The 17552-nt window shown below is 40.5% G+C and overlaps 1 protein-coding gene across 1 annotated transcript in view; it reads left to right on the plus strand.

The window, feature by feature from the left end:
* LOC134059977 (protein NLRC5-like) overlaps nt 1-17552 on the plus strand; it is a 118272-nt gene that overhangs the window by 5647 nt on the left and 95073 nt on the right. Inside the window, exons 5-12 of the mRNA XM_062516543.1 lie at nt 701-874; nt 1302-1475; nt 2054-2227; nt 2724-2897; nt 3452-3625; nt 3807-3980; nt 5981-6154; nt 6811-6984. Of these exons, the coding sequence (XP_062372527.1) occupies nt 701-874; nt 1302-1475; nt 2054-2227; nt 2724-2897; nt 3452-3625; nt 3807-3980; nt 5981-6154; nt 6811-6984 (1392 nt within the window). The remainder of the gene's footprint in view (nt 1-700; nt 875-1301; nt 1476-2053; nt 2228-2723; nt 2898-3451; nt 3626-3806; nt 3981-5980; nt 6155-6810; nt 6985-17552) is intronic.

A 17552-nucleotide genomic window follows, 5' to 3' on the forward strand; every position in this document is an offset into this window, starting at 1 on the left:
GTTTGTTCTTACCAGGGCGATTATCTCCTGAAATATTTTTCCGGAGTTTTTCGAGCCCTGCCCGTTCCGCAGATGATTGACGTGTTTAATTTCCATTTCAGTGCTTCCAACTTAGTGGCTATAAGTGGGTTAGGAATAGGATTTCAAGTGATTTTGCAAAAATGGCCAACAAAGCTAATTCCATACCCTACCTTTAACAAATATTAACAAAGGGTTAGTTTATGACTAGTTAAGGACCCTTATTATGGAGTGTTACCAAATATTCTAGTTCATCATTTGTTCAATTTAGATATGGACACAGTGCCAGTGTGGAGGCTTATTTTAGATTTTTTTTTTGATAGTCATTATTGTCAATATTTATTTTATGCTTATTGTAACAATCAGAGCAGAGAAGAAAAGTCATTGCAATTTTATGCTAGTTATTTTGTGGTAGAAATATCGGTACTTGGTATCGGCAAGTACACAAATGTAAATACTTGTACTCGTATCAGTTTGGGAAAAATTGTCTAATCATTGTAGCAATAGTAGTAATAAGTAGTGATGTTGCAAACAGCAGATTAGTGGGTACAATCACTCACAATATGACAAAACACACACACACACACACACACACACACAAAGAGCATTGTACATTTGACATTAATGTTGATCAGTCCTAAAGGAAATGAAGATGAAGTTTTTCTCCTACTTCTCTCTACAGTCTGGGTAACTGCCGTATTGGGAAGGAAGGCTTCAGAGCTCTTGCATCAGCACTGAGATCAAACCCCTCACACATGAGAGAGCTGCAGCTGAGTGTGAATGAAGCAGGAGACTCAGGAGTGAAGCATCTTTCCTCTCTTCTGGAGGATCCCAACTGTAAACTGGAGAAACTACAGTGAGTATCACAAGACCAAGTACTGAGTTGCTATCACGCACACACACACACACACACACACACACACACACAATTTGACAGTCACTCACCTGTAGAAATCCCTCACACTATAACACGACACATACACACACACACACACACACACACACCACTGAGTGAGTCAGTCAGTCAGTCAGTCACTCTCTCACTCACTTCCACAATCACTCACACTATGACAAAACACACACACACACACACACACACACACACACACACACACACACACACAGACACACACACACACACACACACACACACACACACACACACACACACACACACACACACACACACACACACACACACACACAGCATTGTACATTTGACATTAATGTGTATTGTCCAAAAGGAAATGAAGATGAAGTATTTCTCCTACTTCTCTCTACAGCCTGGATAAGTGCAGTATTGGAGAGGAAGTCTTCAGAGCTCTTGCATCAGCACTGAGATCAAACCCCTCACACATGAGAGAGCTGCAGCTGAGTGGGAATAAAACAGGAGACTCAGGAGTGAAGCATCTTTCTTCTCTTCTGGAGGATCCCAACTGTAAACTGGAGAAACTACAGTGAGTATCACAAGACCAAGTACTGAGTTGCTATCACACACACACACACACACACACACACACACACACACACACACACACACACACACACACACACACACACACACACACACACACCTGAGTCAGTCAGTCACTCTCACCCTCACTTACACAATCACTCACACTATGACAAAACACACACACACACACACACACACACACACACACACACACACACACACACATACACACACAAAGTGCATTGTAAATTTGACAGTCACTCACCTGTAGAAATCACTCACACTATAAAACGACACACACACACACACACACACACACACACACACACACACACACACACACACACACACACACACACACACACACACCACTGAGTGAGTCAGTCAGTCAGTCACTCTCTCACTCACTTACACAATCACTCACACCTTGACAAAACACACACACACACACACACACTCACACACACACACACACACACACACACACATACAAACACAAAGAGAATTGTACATTTGACATTAATGTTGATTGTCCAAACGGAAATGAAGATGAGGTATTTCTCCTACTTCTCTCTACAGGCTGTCATGCTGCAGTATTGGAGAGGAAGGCTTCAGAGCTCTTGCATCAGCACTGAGATCAAACCCCTCACACATGAGAGAGCTGCAGCTGAGTGATAATGAAGCAGGAGACTCAGGAGTGAAGCATCTTTCTTCTCTTCTGGAGGATCCCAACTGTAAACTGGAGAAACTACAGTGAGTATCACAAGACCAAATACTGAGTTGCTATCACACACACACACACACACACACACACACACACACACACACACACACACACACAACACTGAGTCAGTCAGTCACTCTCACTCACTTACACAATCACTCACACTACGACAAAACACACACACACACACACGCGCGCGCACACACACACACACACACACACACACAGTGCATTGTAATTTTGACAGTCACTCACCTGTAGAAATCACTCACACTGTAACACAACACACACACACACATCACTGAGTCAGTCAGTCAGTCACTCTCTCACGCACTTACACAATCACTCACACTATGACAAAACACACACACACACACACACACACACACACACACACACACACACACACACACACACACACACACACACACACACACACACACAAAGAGCATTGTACATTTGACATTAATGTTGATTGTCCTAAAGGAAATGAAGATGAAGTATTTCTCCTACTTCTCTCTACAGCCTGAATCACTGCAGTATTGGAGAGGAAGGCTTCAGAGCTCTTGCATCAGCACTGAGATCAAACCCCTCACACATGAGAGAGCTGCAGCTGTGGGGGAATGAAGCAGGAGACTCAGGAGTGAAGCATCTTTCTTCTCTTCTGGAGGATCCCAACTGTAAACTGGAGAAACTACAGTGAGTATCACAAGACCAAGTACTGAGTTGCTATCACACGCACACACACACACACACACATACACACACACACACACACAAACAAACACCACTGAGTCAGTCAGTCACTCTCTCTCTCACTTACACAATCACTCACACTATGACAAAACGCACAAACACACACACGCACACACACACACACACACACACACACACACACACACACACACACACACACACACACACACACACACACACACACACACACACACACACACACATAAAGTGCATTGTAAATTTGACAGTCACTCACCTGTAGAAATCCCTCAGACTATAACACGACACACACACACACACACACACACACACACCACTGAGTCAGTCAGTCAGTCACTCTCTCACTCTCTCACTCACTTACACAATCACTCACACTATGACAAAACACACACACACACACACACACACACACACACACACACACACACACAAACACAAAGAGCATTGTACATTTGACATTAATGTTGATTGTCCAAAAGGAAATGAAGATGAAGTATTTCTCCTACTTCTCTCTACAGCCTGGATAAGTGCAGTATTGGAGAGGAAGGCTTCAGAGCTCTTGCATCAGCACTGAGATCAAACCCCTCACACATGAGAGAGCTGCAGCTGGGTGGGAATGAAGCAGGAGACTCAGGAGTGAAGCATCTTTCTTCTCTTCTGGAGGATCCCAACTGTAAACTGGAGAAACTACAGTGAGTATCACAAGACCAAGTACTGAGTTGCTATCACACACACACACACACACACACACACACACACACACACACACACACACACACACACACACACACACAGAGTATTGTAAATGTGACAGTAATGTTGATTGTCCAAAAGGAAATGAAGATGAAGTATTTCTCCTACTTCTCTCTACAGCCTGGATCACTGCAGTATTGGAGAGGAAGGCTTCAGAGCTCTTGCATCAGCACTGAGATCAAACCCCTCACACATGCGAGAGCTGCAGCTGAGTGGGAATGAAGCAGGAGACTTAGGAGTGAAGCATCTTTCTTCTCTTCTGGAGGATCCCAATTGTAAACTAGAATATATACAGTGAGTATTCCAAGAACAAATACTGAGTTTGAGAATGAATTCGATTCTGTGTTTTATCTCTTTTTCTGTCAAACACAAACACACTAGGGCTGTCAACGAATATTCTATATCCGAATTTATATTCAAATAGTTTTAAAAATCAGATTTTGAAAATTAATATTCAAATGTATAAAAACACGCCTGCAGTAGCAGAGTCGCTGCTGTCTGCTTTGTGAGTGGATGCGCTGCCTGAGGGGTCAGGGACAGCTGACAGGAGTCGCACAGTCAAGCACAGTCATTATTGAAGGAGTTGCACAGTCATTATTGAAAGTTGGAAGACGGCAGAACGTGCAGAGCCCAACTCGACCGCAGCAGAGAAAGTGATTTTAACCACCCAAAATCTAAAAAGCCTTGTACAAGTACAAAGTAGACAAGAACTTTTTAAGAAGCCTAGGCTACTTTGGATTTTTGATGCCGTGAAATCAAGTAGTATGTATGTAAGATACAGTTAGCATACCATTCGACCACTAGTAATGAGGTCACATCTCAAAAACGTGCACCCAAATGAGCATAGCATATTGTGTGGAACTACAGCTAAACAGCCACGTATGTAAGGGATAATCAACGACGCGCCGTGCGTTTATAGGAAAATAATGCACGTTCGAAGTGGTAATAAGGACCCGACGCCGCAGGCGGAGGGGACTTTACACTTCGATAAGTGCATTATTTTCCTAGAAACGCACACGGCGCGGAGTTGATTATCCCGCTTATACCACTGCTACTATCACTTTCGTAAATATTGCCGCTGTCTTAGATACAACATGGCTGTTTTTACCGTTACATTCACATTTGCGAATTAATATTCAAGTGTAATAAGCCCAAAAGAAGGGAACTACTTCATAGCCGTGCGGTATATCGAAAAATAATGCACGTTCCAAATAGCGCATCACAATAAGAAATTTGACCAAGCAGTGGTATAATGACACTTATTTTGCACTCCCACTGCCACAAGCTCTGTCTGCAACAAGAGAAGGGGCAGCCTGATCTCACCAAAAGGTGTAGAATGACACGCCGGTTTCTTAAGTCATTTGCCGTGTTATTTGATGCATTTCATGCTTTTGGCGTACAATGCCACGCTCTTAAGCGTCCATTTCAGCAGGCCATCACGCAGAAATGAATTTGGTTCATTTGTAAGGAGAGCGATCAGTGTCATGGATGGGGCAGGCTTCAGGAGTTCTGTCAAGCAATGAGGTACTGTATCCCTAGTGTAACAGTCACCAATAGAATCGAAACAACAACTTTTGGGATTGAAAGCCGAGAATCCGATTAACGACGCAATGTAACAGCACATGAAACTAAAGTCGGGTTTTGTATCACTGTAAAACTTCAATTAGCCGAATTGAATAATATTTGTTTCAATCACTGAATGAAGCCTGCTATATTTGGGACGAGAGTCACGACCTTAAATTGCTTGTACAAAACTCTTGATCAGCACTCAACATTTGTTTATTGTTGTTGTTCATTTGAACCGTTTTGCACAGAGAGCGCGAGGGTGCGGGTGAGAGTGAGAAAGTGTGTGTGTGAGTGTGAGAGAGCAAGCGAGCGAGAATGAGGTCTGCGGTCTTGACCTTTGATTTACTTGTTTTTCAGTATCAATACGTTGTCAAATATGTTTATACTTAAATGAACTACCTCTTACAAGTAGTTATGTCTCTTTGTATTAATTTGTCCTGTTATTGACGTAATGCGCAACATTGACAAAATGCGCAACCAGATATTCAAATATATTCGAATCAATCTGTTTTTTTTTAGCATTTTTGAGCAATTTTGACAGCCCTAGAACACACCACTGAGTCAGTCAGTCACTCTCTCACTCACTTACACAATCACTCACACTACAACAAGACACACACACACACACACACACACACACACACACAAAGTGCATTGTAAATGTGACAGTAATGTTGACTGTCCAAAAGGAAATGAAGATGAAGTATTTCTCCTACTTCTCTCTACAGCCTGTATAGCTGCAGTATTGGAGAGGAAGGCTTCAGAGCTCTTGCATCAGCACTGAGATCAAACCCCTCACACATGAGAGAGCTGCAGCTGGGTGGGAATGAAGCAGGAGACTCAGGACTGAAGCATCTTTCTTCTCTTCTGGAGAATCCCAACTGTAAACTGGAGAAACTAGAGTGAGTATCACAAGACCAAATACTTTATCTGTTTTTCTTACTCAAAGACAAACTCACCACTGAGTCAGTCAGTCACTCAATGACTCAATCACTGACTAACACTCACACATACACACATCACTGAATCACACCCTCCCTCCTTTATTTAGTCACCCACTTACACACAAACACAACAAACACACACTAACACACTGTTACGTCGTAAATGGGCGCAACAACAGAAAGCAATTTAACAATTTATTTTGCCCGAAACGAAAGTCCAAAGTTGCCCAAAAGCGGCGGCCGGCCAGCTTCAGACGCAAAACTCAAGGGCGACTCCAAGCAAGCCAGGACAGCGTTCTTGAAGTTAGTCTGCTGCTCTGCTCAAGCCTCAAGTCCACCGCTCTCAGTGGGAGGAACTCCAGCGCCTTAAGACCCATCAGGTGACCTGTGCACCGGTGCACCTAATTAGCCAATTGCCTCCAATCACCTGCGGACGAGAAACGAGAAGCACGGCCAGGGAAGAGGCAAGGCCGGGGGCCTGTAACACACACACACACACACACACACACACACACACACACACACACACACACACACATATTGTAAATGTGAGAGTAATGTTGACTGTCCAAAAGGAAATGAAGATTACGTATTTCTCCTACTTCTCTCTACAGCCTGCCATGGTGCAGTATTGGAGAGGAAGGCTTCAGAGCTCTTGCATCAGCACTGAGATCAAACCCCTCACACATGAGAGAGCTGCAGCTGAGTAGGAATAAAGCAGGAGACTCAGGAGTGAAGCATCTTTCTTCTCTTCTGGAGGATCCCAACTGTAAACTGGAGAAACTAGAGTGAGTATCACAAGACCAAATACTGAGTTGCTATCAGTGAATTTGACAGTGTGTTTTTATCTCTTTTTCTCACTCAAACACTAACACACCACTGAGTCAGTCAGTCTCTCACTCAACTGCAGAAATCACTCACACTATAACATGACACACACACACACACGTACACACAGACGGACGGACTGACGGACAGACAGACAGACAGACACAAAGTATTGTAAATTTGACGGTAATGTTGATCCAAAAGGAAATGAAGGAAATTTGACACTGTGTTTGTATCTCTTTTTTCTTACTCAAACACAAACACACCACTGAGTCAGTCAGTCAATCTCTCACTCACCTTCAGAAATCACTCAAGTTTCAAGTTTCAAGTTTATTGATATTTAAAGTGCAGTACCACCATAAAACACTGTACACAGAGATACCCTTTGAGCTCATGAGCAGCCACATGAGAGTAGTATATGTGGAGTCATGGATTAAAATAAAAAATAACAGTATGTTAGGGTAATAAATTAAAATGAAGAAGAATAAAACAAGAAATAAAAGCTTCAGTAAAACACTCGGTAGCACTTTATAATAACCATCCGTTATAAATGGTTAATTGATGCTTTATTTTGCAAATATAATTTAACATTTAATAACTTAATAATCATAAATTAATCATTTGTAGATAACAATCAATGATTACTAAACATATAACTTACACATACTTTATTATCAGCTTATGAAAAAAGAAACATTTTACTTATATGCAACATATAAAAGATATCTGTTTAGTGATAACTTGATTTCAGTTTATTTTATATTAGTAAGCTACATTATCATTGCAAATATCGTATTATTAATAATTATATATTGAGTTATTGTTAATGATTATAATGTTGATTGTAGGCCTTTACATAGCCATATACACAACATTTATGTATATTACATAGGTCGATTAACTGTTGAACTATAAATGATGTTCTATGGATTAACAGCTAGTTAGAAAAACAATTACAATATCTGTTTTTCAGATGGCTATGATAAAGTGGGGTCTTGGTCTTTTATTTGTTAGTAAATCATTTGTAAACTATCTAAACATGTAAATATCATTCATTTATGGGAGATGACTTGCATCAAACCTTTTTTGGAGAAAAATTTGGATGGCTATTATAAAGTTGCATCATAGTCTTTTACATGTTAATAAACAATTTGTAAATTATCTAAAAATGGCAATCAATAACTGGAATGCAAACTATGAATACAATGTTTATTTGAAGTTTCACCAAAACATTTGACAAAACAATGATCATCAAATCAAAATGGACAACTTCTGTTTACATCTCGTGGAGTAGGAGACCCCAGAGAATGTCTAATAACGTAGACGGGCTCTGGCTAACAAGTCTTCTCCTCTGCAACCGCCATCGTCGTCGATAGGGTTACAGGCGATTTAGTTTCACCATCTAGTTTCCTGATCTTCCCTGACCTTGTAAAATGTCTAGTTTTTCTTTTTGATATTTCGTGTCTGAGATAAATGACAATGAAATGTAATTATATGCTTATTTTCTTCTTATAAGTCCACATACTTCCAGATCATGTCACTAGCAACTTGTTAACAACAACATAACCTAACGAAAAAAGAAAGATTAATCACCCTCAGACGTAGTTTCCTGAATTCATTGACTTCAAAATAAGAGTTTGAGATCCCTCTCTTTGGGCTTGCAACTTGCTAGGTTGATTTATAATTTGTACATTTTATAATTCATAGCATATTACTGGAAACCAACCATGGTAAATGAAGGCTGATAAAATTATGGCAAGACAGTATCATCGGTCAATGCTTGTATTTTGTATATTGACGTTTCTCTCCACCCCATTGCTGCTAGCTTCACAGCTACCAATGCACTTCTGTTCTGGCGCGTATTGCATGGCACAAACTGGAACGCAGAGCAATGACATTTCATTATGGAATCAAAATACCTGGTTTAGCAAGGAGGTGCAACTAATTGAAATAAAAAAAATAAAGAAGCTTATGAAATAGTTGCAGAGGAGAAGACTGATTTAGAAAGATTAAATGCAACTGGCTTGAAAAGGAAACAGGTGCGTGTTTGGGATGTTCGGTGTGATGCACGAAAGATGTCGTCTGTTCTAGTGGCAAAAAGGACAAGACAAGCTGGTACCTCTCATCATCCACAATATTAGAACTGGGACCTTAGTTTTAAGTGATGAATGGCGGTGAGCCTATCGTCAGCTACTGCCTGCACTTGGGTAGGAGTAGGCCTATGTGAACCTGACACAGTCAAGCATTCGTCAATGCAGATAGGCTACAGGTTGCCACACAGCACATCGAGAGGGCCTGGTTGAGTTAGTCTACAAGGAGAACATCTCATGACGCAGGGGGAATCGGACAGCTGACTTGCTAAAGATCACCTTAATTGAGTGGAATGATCGCAATGGTCCACTCTGGGTCGCCTACTCCACGATATTGCCAAGAAATGTAAAAAGAAATGGTTCATTTTGATGTAGGCTAATGTTTTCCATGATCAAATTGTCATGATCATTTTGTTTTGTCAACTTTCAAAACTGTTTTGGTGAAACTTCAAATAAACATTATGTTCATAGATGGTTTTCTCTCCAGTTATTGATTGACATTTTTAGATAATTTACAAATTGTTTATTAACATGTAAAAGACTGAGATGCAACTTTATAATAGCCATCCAAAAAAGGTTTGACGCTGTCATTTCCCATCCTTTAGGCTAATGATACTGACATTTTTAGATAGTTTACAAATGATTTACTAACAAATAAAAGACTAAGGCCCAACTTTATCATAGCCATCTAAAAAACAAATATTGTAATTGTTTATCTATAACTGTTAATCAATAGAACATCATTTATAGTTCAATAGTTAATCAATCTATGCAATATGTATAGGCGTTGTGGATATGGCTATGTAAAGGCCTACAATCAACATTATAATCATTAATAATAACTCAATATGGCATTATTAATAATACAATATTTTGCAATAATAATGTAGTTTATTGATATAAAATAAATTGAAATCAATTTATCACTAAACAGATATTTTTCCGTATGTTATATATATATAAATTGTTTCTTTTTTCATAAGCTGATAACAATGTATTTGTAAGTTATGCGTTTAGTAATCATTGATTGTTATCTACAAATGATTAATTTATGATTATTAAGTTATTAAATGTTTAATTATAGTTGCAAAATAAAGCATCAATTAACCATTTATAACGGATGGTTATTATAAAGTGCTACCAAACACTCAGACTATAACATGACACACACACACACACACACACACACACACACACACACACACACACACACATACACACACGCCACTGAGTCAGTCAGTCACTCTCTCACTGACACACACACACACACACACACACACACACACACACACACACGCAGGTAATAAATAACTGCTTCCCTCTTTGATCTGTGTGTGTCCTTCAGCTGATCTGATGAAGTGTTTCCTTCTTTCTCCTATAGCCTGATATACTGCAGTATAACAGATGAAGGCTTCAGAGCTTTAGCATCAGCACTGAGATCAAACCCATCAGCCCTCAGAGAGCTCGATCTGTATGGGAATCAGCCTGGACCCTCAACACGGCAGCTGCTCTCTGAACTGAAGAAACATCCAAACTGTAAACATCTACAGATAACTGGACCCTAATGAATTCATCCCATTGTGTTCCACCTGGATCATGTTTTTACACTGTGCATAAATAAGTGTTGCAGCACATTCATATTTGAACTAACATGTTTTAAATCACTTATGTAAATGCAACAATTGTAAGTAATATTGTAAATAAAGGATGTTTTGAATATATAAAAACATGGTAACACTTGGTTATTAATCATTTATTAGGCCTGTATTCACCAATTCAGTATTCTTCATTAGTAGACTCTATATTCGTGGTATAACCTTCATGACAAACTAGTACAGTAGGTCCTGCTCTAAACTTATTGCAACATGATAAGTATCAAAACAGACTATTTAGCCTCCTGACGACGTTAGGGTAACATACTGTCTGAATATGTTAGTTATAATGACAGAATCATTGTAGAATAATTGATATTGAGTATTGATATTGAGTATTGATATTGCCAAACTTGATTCTGTCACTTCCCAGGATGCTGTACCACACAGCTCTGTCCAACTGGGAGATGGGCTCCCTGTTCTAAAGTGAAAACTGTCTCCATGGCAGCAAGCACACTGGCATCAGTAATACACACTGTACACACACACACACACATACTGTACACAAGCACAGTAATACGGTGGCGCTGGTGATCCCGGGGCTGTGTGTGGGGTTGCCCACGCTGATCTGGGCACTGCTCACACACACACACACACACACACACACACACACACACACACACACTGTACACAAGCACATTGGCATCAGTAATACGGTGGCGCTGGTGATCTCGGGGCTGTGTGTGGGGTTGCCCACGGTGATCTGGGCACTGCTCACACACACACACACACACACACACACACACACACACACACACACACACACACTGTACACAAGCACATTGGCATCAGTAATACGGTGGCGTTGGTGATCTCGGGGCTGTGTGTGGGGTTGCCCACGGTGATCTGGGTGCTGCGGGCGCAGGGTGCCCACCTTCCTGGACTCACTGCACAGTGCACACACACACACACACACACACACACACACACACACACACACACACACTCTCTCTCTCTGCCGCATGGTGTGGAGCAAGGTCGAGCAGCAAACACTCAATACATGAGCAGAACAGAACAGAACAACAGAACAGAGCAACAGAACAACAGAACAACAAAACAGAACAACAGAACAGAACATCAGAACAGAGCAGTGAGCAGTGGATTGTTGGCAGAGCTGTGCTATGGCACAGTGTGGTATTTCATTCATAAAGATGGACATGGGAACATGTAGTGAAAATTTTTCATCAGTAAGATGACTTACAGTATGGTTGCATAGTCTGTTCGTTTTGAGGGCTTCATGAGTGTGTGTGTGTGTGTGTGTTTGTTTTTTTTGTTTGTAGACAAACACACACATACATACACACACACACACACACACACACACACACACACACACACACACCCCATGTGCATGAATGTGAGTGTGTGTGCTCTGACAGCGTTTTTCCTGAGACCTGACTGACTCCGATTTTCCAGCCAGCGTTTTTTTCTGAGACCTGACTTCTTTGAGATGCTTTTTCTTCTTTTTTTTCTGACGCTGAGTCAGTTTGAGACAAAAAAAACATCTGTCATCTTTAGATAAAACTGCCTCAATGTCATCATCAGACGAGGCAGTTTTGGAAGACGTCTGAGTCTGACACCTGAGTCTGAGGATGTCCTAAAATGTACACCGTACTACGTACTACGGAGGTCATAATACTGTAACAGATGTGCGACAGAGGAGTTGAGATTCAAAAGCCAAAGTAAAAGCAACAGTGTGATCAGAATACCAGGAAGGAAGACGAAGGGGGAGCAATAGGCCTACCCTGCTCAACAAGTAAAGCTGTAATATAGCCTAGGCCCTAGCTTATGAAAAATAGTCATTGGCCGCGCTTCCCAAATGCGATCTTTCTTAAGGACTTAAGAAGGCTCCAAAGAAGGAATCGCTAAGAAGGCTGTTAAGAGTGGGTCAGCTCGATCTTACGTTTCCTTCTTAGTGAAAGATCTTCTTAAGCTAAGAGCGACTCTGGGAAACACGTTCTTCTTTCACAGCGTTCTTAAGAGCGCTCCAAAGAAGATCTTAGCGTTAAGAGCTTCTTAACGTGTTTGGGAAACGCAGCCAATATCCAAACTTGGATGTTGAGCTTCTTCTATGGATAAATCATTAACAGCACGAGCGTGGATAAACAAGCTGGGACTGAACGTTTACGACTGAGTGTCAGCTGAGTGTCATGACCTTGGCGTTCAGTCTTAATGATGCGCGCGTTCCACAGTAGCCTGTTGTTTGCGTATGAGGAAACCATTTAGCGCATAGGTGCATATGCCTCCATTTTAGGCTGAATAGGCTCACAGGTAAGCTATGATTTAGTACTTTACTAATCATCTAATCTAGTCATTATTTTGTTCTGTTGTGTATGCACATGTTAAATTAAATTGAATTAGATGAAACTCTGTTGTAATTGTGCTGTGTAGCCTACAAGCACAGAGAGACTAAAAGCAGCGTCCAACCTGAAGTGCTATAAAAGCAGCAGGTCTAAAGTGCAGAGTACATTTGAAGGAATGATTTAGGTAGCGCAGTGTGAACTAGTGCAGTATGAACAGTATAAGACATAGTGCAACACAAACAGTATGATATGTAGAGTATACAGCTAAGTATGGCTAAGTACAGTAAGGATGTGTGTGTGTGTTTGTGTGTGTGTGTGTGTGTGTGTGTGTGTGTGTATGAACAGCAGCATTATAAGAGCTGTGTAATTATGAGTATATGTGCAATATGACCACATTTTCTATACAAATACATTTCAAAGTAGACCATAGCCCTCCCACCCCTGCCTTCCCACATGGGTAACATGACCACATATTATGTACAGTTGACCATGGAGTATAGGATTAACAGTAACAGTAGACAGTGTTAACAGTAGTGTTTTAGGAGCAGTGTAGTTATGAGTATGTGCGATATGACTACAGATATGTCCAGTTGACTATGTATAGTCTACAGTATAGGATTAGTAATATTATAAAAGCAGTATGTAAAGTTCTGCAAGTGTGTGTGTGTGTGTGTGTGTGTGTGTGGTGGGGTTACAGTAGACCAGTTGTATATCACATGTCGTCAGTATCTCAAGTGTGAACATTAGGATCAGCTGGTTTACTAAATGGTTGGAACACATATTTGGCAGGACTACTTTCTGATCCCAGGATGTCCACCTCACCTCTGCAGTAGTAGTGCTACACTCTGCACTGGCTGTTGATCTTCTAGTCCTTCTCATTATCCAGTTTAGTATGTAGACCATCAGACTGTAGGCCTGTCATTTTGGTTTCATTGTAGAATATGCAATATTATGTTTGTGTTTATTTTGCATCAACAAACAGCATCATTATTTAGCAAAATAGAAATGATCAAAATGTACTTTGTATTTGTATTGAAATGTAATAACATTGTAATCCATGTAGTGAAAATCACAACAATACATGTGAAGTGGGATATATTACCAAGATATGCATACAAAAATACATGTCTCCAAACTTTAAAGTCTTAAAAAGATAACGTGAGAACAGGAGCAGAGCAGCATTATAGCAAATGTTAATATATTCTGATTGTTTTCATTGAAGCTTATCATGATCAGATTCATCTGGGTGCTCTGACAAATGGTTGGAACATGAAAAAACAAGTCCACACAAAACACAAAAAAAGAAAAATGTTATATGTTGTACATTTTGCTATTTGTATTGTAGCTTGTCATGATGAGATTCATTTGAATGATATGAGGAGTGGCTGAAACATGGAACAACAAGTCAACACAAAACAAGACAGCAGTCTAAAGGAGCAAAGGTAGGCTACTCAGTACATTATTTAAATTATGTTTCATAATGTTCACAGCTTACAGTATAATGAAAACAAACAGTTATCAATATAATATCTGTGCCATTTTCTGGTTCAATTTATATAATTTCTTCTACATGGATGTAGGTATTGTACTATAAAGAGTGTCCTAGCTCTATACGGGTCACAACATATTTTTGTCACATATTTTATATTTATGGCACAGCTCATTCCATCATGAGAGGCCTCCATCACCTGTGCCCACTTGTGTGTCCATGAAGAGTGACCACTCAGAGGATCGCTTCATACACTTCAAACATGATGATGTCACAGAAGGATCAAGGCAAGTCCTTAAAACAGAGCAGGTTATATGGAATCAGATGCATGCTTTATTTCCCCTGGGAAAGACTCAGTTACTGGATGACTATCTTTCAGTAGAGAGATTTCCGGTCCAGTTCATCAAAAGTTCCTCAAAAGTTTAGGCATCTGACAGATGTCAGTGTTTTCAACATGCTTGCATGCACAACTAATGAAAGTCTATTTGTGGTTTATTTTGCCTTAAATACTCAGTGGTCAAATGGAAGAATGCAAACCAGATGCTGTCAGTGACCAGTTTACACAGGGGGACCTCAAGAACATATTCCAGGTTGAGATGCAGCTATATCATGCTACACTGATATACACTTTTTAAATGTTACTGTACAGAACAACAACATTTTATCATTCAAAAGCTGGGCATTGTAATGCAAAGTTAAACCAGATATTTGTACACGAGGTGCTTGAGGAGAAGATCATCACCTTTGTGAAGAATGAGCTGAAGAGATTTGAGAAGATTCTGAGTCCAGATTACCAAGACAACTTTGAGGGTAAAGAGCAGGATGAGAGTGATGCCAGAGAAGGGGCTCTCAAGATGGCACTGCACTTCCTGAGGAACATGAAGCAGAAACATATTGCTGACAAACTGCAAGAAAGTAAGAAATGTGTCTTTAATTGAAGAGAGTAAGACATGTTCATTTACTTCTGTTACCTATGGTTTTGATCACTAAAATCAGAGAGCTACATTAGAGAAACAGGAAATAGCCATTTCTTGGGTCAGTGTCTTGTATTTTATGTATTGTTAAGTAGGGCTGCTCGATTATGGTAAAAATCATTATGACAATTATTTTGTTCAATTGAGATCATGATTATTACACGTGATTACTCAGTGATTATGGAAATATCATTTATATTCAAAATATACATTTTTAAAATGTACAAATTGATTGTTGAATATAATCCAACAGGAAAAACTACATGTAAAGAGTTAATATAATAATCATTATATTTTGATTATGCTATTTTCATAATAATGTTGGAAGTCATAGTCACAATTAGCTCTTAACAATAGCCCTATTGATAAGTAGATATTTTATTTCCATTTGCAATTGAACATCAGTAAAGCACGACAAGGCACATTGGTGTAAAAGACACATTGGACGTATGGGGGCAATTGCTCTGTTGCCAGTTTGGAGTATAACAGGGTTTTACATTTAACATTTTTCTTGTTTTATGCTATTCTGTAGTTGAACTCTGTGTAGTGTGGCAGACTGAGCTGAAGAGAAATCTCAAGAACAAGTACAAGAGTGTGTTTGAAGGAATGCCCAAACAAGGCAACTCTGCTCTCCTAGAAAAGATCTACACCGAGGTCTACATCACAGAGGGAGGAAGTGGGAAAGTAAATGAGGAGCATGAAGTCAGGCAGATTGAGTCCATATCCAAGAGACCAGCTGGACTGGAGACACCAATCAAATGCACAGACATCTTTAAGCCCTTACCTGACCAAGACAAACCAATCAGAAGTGTCATCACGAAGGGAGTAGCTGGCATTGGCAAAACTGTCTCAGTTCAGAAGTACATCCTGGACTGGGCTGAGGGTACCGAAAACCAGGATATCCACTTCATATTTCCACTGCCTTTTAGGGAGCTCAATCGCATGAAAGACAAACAGCTCTCTTTGATGGATCTTCTTCAACACTTTTTCTCAGAAATTAAGCAGTTACATTTTTCCAGCCAGGGGAAGTACAAAGTGTTGTTCATATTTGATGGTCTGGATGAGTGTCGACTGCAACTAGACTTTCAGAAAAATGAAATTTTGACTGACGTGACAAAGGTCACTTCATTAGATGTTCTGCTGACAAATCTTATCAAGGGTGATTTGCTTCGCTATGCTCTCCTTTGGATCACTTCTCGACCAGCAGCAGCCAATCAGATCCCTCCTGAGTGTGTCGACCGGGTCACAGAAGTGCAAGGTTTCAGCGACGCTCAGAAGGAGGAGTACTTCAGGAAGAGGATCAGTGATGAGAATCTTGCCTGCAAAGTTATCACTCACATTGAATCATCAAGAAGCCTCCACATTATGTGCCACATTCCAGTGTTTTGCTGGATTGCTGCTAATGTTATTGAATTACTTCTCAAGACTGAACGAGGTCAGCAAGTTCCAAAGACTTTGACAGAGATGTACACGTATTTCCTTGTTTTCCAAACCAAGCAGAGGAGTGTGAAATTTGAAGGAGTTTATGACACAGATCCACAGTGGAACCAGGTTAGTCTCCTTGCTCTTGGAAAGTTGGCCTACGAGCAGCTGAAGAAGGGCAACCTGATTTTTTATGAAGACGACCTGAGAGAGAGTGGTATTGATGTCAGAGAGGCAGCAGTACACTGTGGCATCTGCACCCAGATCTTTCAGGAAGAGTCAGGCCTTCATCAGGAAAAGTTGTACTGCTTTGTGCATCTGAGCATCCAGGAGTACCTTGCAGCTCTGTATGTGATCCTCATGTTAATAGCTGAGGGGAAAGATCTCATGTCTCCACAGCAACCCCCTAGAACAGTGTTTCAGCTTCTGAAATGGAAAACAGGCAAACCCATGAACACCTTACAGAAGAGTGCTGTGGACAAAGCATTGGAACATGAAGATGGGCGCTTTGATCTGTTCCTTCGTTTCCTTCTTGGCCTCTCTCTGGAATCCAACCAGAGACTCTTGAGAGGCCTAATAAAGGAGGTACAACATGAAA

This window comes from Sardina pilchardus, chromosome 16 (assembly GCF_963854185.1).
Source record: "Sardina pilchardus chromosome 16, fSarPil1.1, whole genome shotgun sequence".
NCBI lineage: Eukaryota > Metazoa > Chordata > Actinopteri > Clupeiformes > Clupeidae > Sardina > Sardina pilchardus.